This window comes from Vigna umbellata, chromosome 1 (assembly GCF_029865625.1).
Source record: "Vigna umbellata cultivar VRB3 chromosome 1, Vumbellata_1.0, whole genome shotgun sequence".
Lineage (NCBI taxonomy): Eukaryota > Viridiplantae > Streptophyta > Magnoliopsida > Fabales > Fabaceae > Vigna > Vigna umbellata.
Genome location: NC_142165.1, coordinates 52,837,155 through 52,844,606, shown reverse-complemented (window position 1 = coordinate 52,844,606; position 7,452 = coordinate 52,837,155). Strand labels below are relative to the sequence as shown.

At 33.6% G+C, this 7,452-nt stretch overlaps 1 protein-coding gene across 1 annotated transcript; it reads right to left on the bottom strand.

Moving 5' to 3' along the window:
* Positions 1-372: 372 nt before the first annotated feature.
* Positions 373-5,334, bottom strand: LOC124821942 (Transducin/WD40 repeat-like superfamily protein). The gene is made up of 14 exons (XM_088103747.1): positions 5,078-5,334; positions 4,933-4,995; positions 4,798-4,841; positions 4,620-4,700; positions 4,465-4,538; positions 3,973-4,055; positions 3,231-3,337; positions 2,944-3,086; positions 2,819-2,866; positions 2,646-2,698; positions 1,962-2,046; positions 1,801-1,867; positions 923-1,033; positions 373-684 (listed from the first exon to the last, which is right to left on the bottom strand). The coding sequence occupies exons 1-14, from the start codon at positions 5,248-5,250 to the stop codon at positions 575-577; spliced, it is 1,242 nt and encodes a 413-aa protein (XP_087959873.1). The 5' UTR covers positions 5,251-5,334; the 3' UTR covers positions 373-574.
* Positions 5,335-7,452: the final 2,118 nt, after the last annotated feature.

Genomic DNA, 7,452 nt, shown 5'->3' with positions numbered 1-7,452 from the left:
ATTATACTAGATTGACACAACTTTTTCACAATAAAATCATACTACTAGACTTGTCCATTTTCATAATTTTTTTAAATCTGTCCATTTCAATAATTTTGAAATAAAAAATTACACCAATTTGGTTCTTTCGGTGAAATCAACATCATTAAAAATTACAACTATTATTTAGATATTAACAAGTTAAAGTGAGTCTGTAAGAAAAACTAGTCATACTTTCAGGTCCATGTTTGTCGAGACACGAAAATCAGAGTTTCACTGTTGTATATTATAATCGAAGATTACTTCAAATCCCAAGTATAACAGACCGCTTTTTACGTGGGATGAAAAGTATTGCCGGCCAGAACGCGGCTGAAACTTCAATAGCAAGTAAAAGACAGTAGCAAATATCTCACCAACTAAATAACAACCAAACAAGTCCAAATCCTTGCTACAACTAGAAATTTACAATTTTACACGTATAAGACATATGCAAAACTTCGCTCAGTGTTTTGGTCAAACAAGGAATAGTTAAACGGTGAACCATTATGATCATTGGCAACAAGCCTACAACACACTAGTGTTGAATTAACGAATTTCAGTCCAAGTAACCACTTTCAGACTGATTGTTGAAACTGCCATTGCTTTTCATGTCAATCTCCATTGAATCATAACAGAAAGTCCATACTGAGACGCAATTTTCACGACCTATATTTATATTAAACACGATTGAAGTTAGTAAAGTTTGCAAAATTACTTTTAGTAGCACAAAATACATAATGTTTTTTCATAACTTCCTCAAAATTTAGTTCATAGATAATATAAATTAGGTTACTTCCGTAAAACCATGCCAATAATAAACCTGACCAATGATGAAATAATAGAAATAGAAAACCATTGGCAAGGGGAGTGGGAGGTCTGCATGTTTATAATATTATAACAATACCACTCAAGCGCAATTCTTCATTGCCGTCGTCTGGAATTACGAATCTTCGATGGCCCGAGGATGACACAGCATGGGGTAGAAATGGATGGAATGAGAAACCACTAACTGTGTCTGCACAACAAACAGTAAAAGATAAAGCTTAAAGCAGTTAAAAATTGAAAAATAATTTACAGCCAACTGCTGATTAGTAACACGCAATAGCTCAAAAATTTGAATTCTAATTAATGGAAGGAAAGATATTTCAAGAAAAAAAAAGGTCCCTGCTTTAATGTCTGTCCAATATAATACAACAATGAATATAAATAAACGTGGTAAAAACGTTCCCTCTTTATGTTACAAAGGACTAAACTTATGATCAGAATCTGAAGATAGAGACGAAGAGAGAGAGTGTAGGGTATGTGCAGATCAGAAAATTGTAAAGGAACTGGGATATATAGGCCAACAACACAAGCAGATCTATGCATCATTACGTTGCATAAACATGAGGGTGAGGATAACAACACAAGCATAAGAATGTGGAAAATTGAATTTGGAGGTAAACTAGAGGCAACCTGAAGAAAAACTAAAACATAAGGATATTATCAAAATGATAAGATAAGCAAAGTTGAAACAAAAATGAATTGACAATTGGGATGGTGTCAAAATTGCAGCATTACAAGAGTTTAAATAGTTTAACTATGGCCTTCAAGAAATAGTAAGATGAAGTGAAATAATTTGAAGTACTAAAGAAACAAACTGAGAATAAATGTGTAGTAGAGGTTGTTCTGGAAAGGCAAAATACTTGAGAAATTAATGGATAAGGACAAAGGGGCATGAAAAAAAGGAGATCAAAGCCAGGACGGAGAAAAAATACAAGCATCAATACAGAACTTGAGTACCTAAAGCAGCCTCGAAACTTGACACCCACTGCCCAGTTTGAAGATTATATATGTGTACTAAACCATCCTGAAACCAAAAAAAAAAAATTAATCATTTAAAAACAAACTTAATATTATTGAGGATAATTGATGTTGCAAGATAATACGAATGCTCAACATACCTGGCCCCCTGTACCAAGATGCTGTCCAGAAGGGTCAATATCGAACAGTATCCGCTGATTGGTGTTTTCTGATGATCTGTATAACCTAGTAGCAAGGTGAAAAGATGCAACCATTCAACTCCCAACATTTGTACTTATAGAATAAATAGTAAAAGTGTCTTTACAATAAAAAAAAAAATGATAAAACGAGAGATAATATGATTGGAACCAGTCAACCTCTCATACCAATGGAAATACACAAAAACACATGATAGCAAACAGCAACCTAACCATGCAAAGAAAGAGGACCTTTGGATTAACTATGTAGTGCATGCATCAGCAGTTAGTAAGAGATATAGGAATTTAGCTTTGGAATTTACTGGTTCTACTATAATATCCAAAACGGAAAGTCTGAAAAATTCAATTAGGAACTCAAATTCTTCATTTTGAGGGCAAAATGTAGTATACAGTAGGTTATGTATTTTCTTTATTCTCTTGAACCACAGCTTGCATCAGTTTTGTTCATCATAAAGTACGCTTCCACTTAAATGCATGTTAGTATTATCTTGTTTGAACAAAAGCTTTTGCAGTTTCCTTACTTCAGAAACAATATTTTCTACAATTTAAGTTTTCCAAAACATCGTATATAATACTTATCTTCAATTCATAGATAAATCAAGGTCAAGGGAAGAGATAGAATAGTACTTGTAAACACAATCAACAGACTTGCGCACATCCCAGCAGAGTATATAAGGGTCCTTCAAGAAACAGTGAATGTTAGAAACTGACCTTCAAGTAACAATAAGCTGGGTAACAAGAATATGATTCGTAGTCCAGTCCAAACTCTAGAACTAGAAAAGAAAATGTGAAAATCTCACCTTCCGACCTCCAGTGTACAAATAATTTCCATCTTTGGAAAACTGGACCTGAAGAAGAGAAAAACTTAGGATTTCTTCTCAATGATGTAATGTGAATAAATTATTTACAGGAAACCCTAACTTACATGGGTAATTCCACCTTCTTGACCATGCAAAAGGTACAAGAGTTCCATGTTGTCCTCCCTATAAATAGCAGCAGTTTGATTGTAAGAACCCAAAGCTAGCATCCCAGAATGAAATGGAGAAAAAGCCATTGCAGATATAATACCTGCATTCATATAAACTGAATTATGTGCATCTCTTTGTACCATAAAATCTTTCCCAGACATTTCATTCATAGATGTTACTGCTGCTGTCACCCCAACCTTCCCGGCAAAAAAGAAAAAACTTCAGCAGCCCTGATGAAAATTACCTGTTTGGCCTTCTTTTTTATCTTTTACTGTTGAATACAATTCAAAATCCCTACCCGGTCGATGTAAATCAAATATCCTAATACATTTGTTGTATCCAGCAAATATCCTACAAGACAAGACAAACAGTTTAAATAACTTTTACAAAGACACATTCATCGCTTGAAGTCAAGTAAACCAAAAATCATTCCGTATTTTGAAAAACACCTCCTAAGCATTACATATCTTCTAAAATTTTAATAGTGTGCAACTCACTTAGTATGGTAAGGTTATTTGCCGATAACATATGAACATAAAAACCCAAGGGATGCCTGTATATTCAAATGTCCTGGTTAATATGTTTTAGTGATTATAAATATAGTTAAATTTGTTTTTCATCCTCCAAGATATTTTATTTGGGTCTGGTCCCTATAAAGTTTATGTTCCTTATCATCACACATGTGACGTTACAATGGGCATTGATGTAACATGGCTACATCATCACTGAATGGCAACAGTCTGGCACAGACAATTTTTAGAACTAAAACCAACAAAAAAAGAAATGGAAGACTGCAAACAATTTTAGCCATATTTGCAAGGATTAAAAACATATAGGTAAGCCTAAATGTCCTAGAGAAAGTTTATGAAAGTTAAATGAGGAAAAACTATGGGACCTGTGAGCATGAAATATGAGTTATTCTCATAGAAACATTGTGTTGTGCATCTACAATTTGCAAATTGTTGGTCCTTAAAGAAATAGCTTACTTAGTCCCTGCCGGATTAAAAGCAATAGAAAAAGCAGCTGTAATTTCATCCATTGCATCATATGCCCGATATGTGCAACGTAACTGCAAGTTTCACCAAAAGCAATGGTCAGAAATCACCATAGCAGCACAAAAACTATAATGTACCTTCAAAGCTGCCAATAATGTTAGTTCTTAGCAATAACATTTGAGATTTTAAAAAACGTTCCTCGACTGGGATTTTATTTGCAACATCAATGTTTATAGTGTCCTCTATTTCATGCAATACCAAGAAACGACGAAATCACAACTGTCATGGTGACCATTTTTTAAAACCTTGGTAACACTATTAGCACTTCAAGAAAAACTATATCCCCATTCAACCAGTGCTACATTTATCCGTTCCCTTAATATTCCACTCCATTTAAACTTTGATAGTTCCGAAAATCATTCAATGGCTCTAGGATGACAAACAGTTTAAGCACAAAACTAAAACGAGAAACAATGAAAGTACCTGGCCCGAGGTAGCATCCCATAAATGAATCGGATGGTCTCGAGTAGTAGTCGCAAAAACATTGGTCACTAGATCTGCAAATATCCAATATCATAGACCAATAGACACCATCAGTATCAGTTACTAAAACGCATACAAAACAAAACATTTCTTACCAGAGGAAGACATGTAAGGATACCAACAGAAATCGTGTATAGACTCTCCTTCATTCATGACTACGTTTGCAGCAAAGGAATCTGTAGACAACAACAGCAACAGCATACAATGAACACCCGAACTTCATATAGCAATTAATAGCGTTCACTTGTTTATATATTCGAAACGGCGCATTACCGTCGTCGGAAGCAGCAACGGAAGCGTCGCTTTCAGTTCCCGGTCTGCTAGGGAAAAGCGAAGTGAATTATTTGTACAGAATTACATTATTAGATAGAGCGAAATCGGAATGGAGGTCGCGAAGAGAAGGCTTACGGCGCGAAGAGGCGGAGAGTGTTGTCGTCGGAAGAGGTGAGGAAGCAGGAACCGTCAGGTGACCTAAGAAAGAAGCAGAACTTAAATTAGGAATTGAGAACGGTAGTAGAAGATAAAAGAGAGTGAAAGTGAGAGTTTAGCGTACCATTTAACGGCCTTGTGGAAATTGTTAGGGTTGGAGGGAGTGATGAACTGACGGTGGAAATGGTAGGTTCTGTGAGGAGAGACATCGAAACGAAGCGCGGGGAAGGAGTACTCTTCTTTGGTATTGGTGTTTGCTACATCGGATTCTGATTGAAGCACCTCTTCTTCTCCCATCGCCACTGCACAACCACCCTGTTTGTGCTGCCGCCGGATTTGCTGGAAGCTTTTGCTATAAGCGCCAAAACTCGCTCACTCACACTTCCAATTTTATTTTAATTTTTTAATTAAAAATTTATATAAAAAGTATATTTGTCAATATCTTATACCTAATAAAGGGTTCAAAACAACTTCTATAATTACATTTCATGATGAGAACAAGGAATTTGAGGTGATTAATGATTTCACTGTTATTTTTACACTAATTTATTAATTTGACTATATAATTTTATTTATAAATGGATGTTTATTTCCTTATCATTTATATTACATTAATACTCATAGAAACTCTATATAAGTTGTTCAAATTATAGTAAAAGTATTTAATATTACTATATGAGACTTTGATAAAAATATTTTTAGGTTATACACGTTAATGATTTTCATAAGAACTCCAATTTTAACAAATTTATCAATCAACGAGATTGGACAAATTTTTAATTACTAACAACCTTAAAGCTCACTTGAAAGATATGCAAAGTAAAGAACAAGCACACTCGAGATGAAAAAAAATGTAAATAAGGGGTGTAACTTCTAGATTTCATGAAAGTTCAGAAAAAAAAAACGTAAGTCAGAGTTTATTTACTAAGAAAGTAAATTCAAATTCAATTGAGAAAAACATAGAATCTTAATTAAAAAAACCATAATGGTACACTAATTAGTCATTAGTGGTGATGATGCACAATTTGACCATAATTGTTTTTTCTATAATTAAAAATTGATAATCGATATGTGATTACACTTCCAAACAAATAATAAAAGATAAGCTCCAATATCAAGAGATAGTTATAAAGTTTTATGCATTTTCATATCATTAACACAAAATGACTCTTAAACATGACTTGTAAGAGAAAGAGGGAGATCATCTTCTCATAAAGAATACTATATGAATATATCTCTCTTTTTGGTTGTAAAACTCTAACCATAAAGAGGTTTAGTGATTAAAAAAAGTTTGACAAACTTGTTAAACCATACAAAATGTAAGTCAACTTCTGCACCAACAATAGTGCAACTCTATGAAAAGTTTTCCATCACTATCAAAGTACCATCTCTAAAATGATACTTCAACTTGTTCACAAATTCAATTAACTAATTTCCTACATTTGTCTCAAAGTTCAAAGTTAAATTTTCAACAAGCTAACCTCGTATTACAACTTCAATGTATGGCATTGGAAAACCTCAAGCAAGGTGTCAGAAAATAATTGGTGGCTTAGTTAAGTCAAAAGGAAGTAAAATCTTTTTCAAAAGATTTTATTTTTATTTAAGTTCTTTTAAAACAAATTTAAATTGAAAAATAATGTTAAATATAATAAAAATTATGTATGAGATTAATCTCCCTTATGTTAAATATACATATAAGGTATTGTATTTATAATAGAATAAATATGGACTAAATCTAAAATACAAATAAGAAATAATAACAAACTAACTAAAGATAGAATGCACATAAATCACATGTATCAAACTTGTTATTAATATAATCAATAAAGATTTAGTGAAAATACATGTTTCTACACTCAAGTGACACCAAATTGTTAATGATTTGTGAAAACGACATAGAAGCCGAAATATCAACCTAGAAAACTCCCTTAAACAAGAAATTTGAGAGGTTACTCCATCTAAATCTCTTCTTGCAAATTATCATTAAGGAATGCATTGTTGACATCCAGTTGATTAAAAGGACATTGTTGAAGAGCCACCATGGCTATAAATAAATTAACAAAAGTCATCTTTGCCATTGAAGAAAAAACAAATATGGATGGATCCAACTCACTAGTGATAAAAGAAAGGTTAAAAGAAACAACAGTGGAAGAAACCATGGGCGAATAGGAGAGAAACCCTAAAAATCCAAGATTCTCCAATCAAGGCACTTGAAAGAGGAAAAAGAGCAACATCGACACTCTAAATCGCTGCCTAAGAGGAGACAAGGGACGTCACCACACACGAATGAAAAGGGAGTAAATCCAAAACTTCTAAAGGCCTTAAGAGCGCGTATGAAGGTAACATTAATGGCACGGTGGTTGTCTGGTCGAGACAATCAAAATCATTTGGTCACTGGTTAAAACTAGAACTACGACAGTGCAATAGATGGCGTCTTCACCGATAGTGTCGCCACGGTAGCAATTATAATGGGTAGGGACGACATATTTTTTTCCAAAA

Excerpts from the sequence above, each read along its gene's own strand:
- LOC124821942 (XM_088103747.1), bottom strand. The coding sequence starts at position 5,250 with ATGGGAGAAGAAGAGGTGCTTCAATCAGAATCCGATGTAGCAAACACC. Across the intron at positions 4,996-5,077 it reads TTCCACAAGGCCGTTAAATG|GTCACCTGACGGTTCCTGCT; the intron begins GTACGCTAAACT and ends CTTCTTTCTTAG. Across the intron at positions 4,701-4,797 it reads CGTTGCTGCTTCCGACGACG|ATTCCTTTGCTGCAAACGTA; the intron begins GTAATGCGCCGT and ends TGTTGTCTACAG.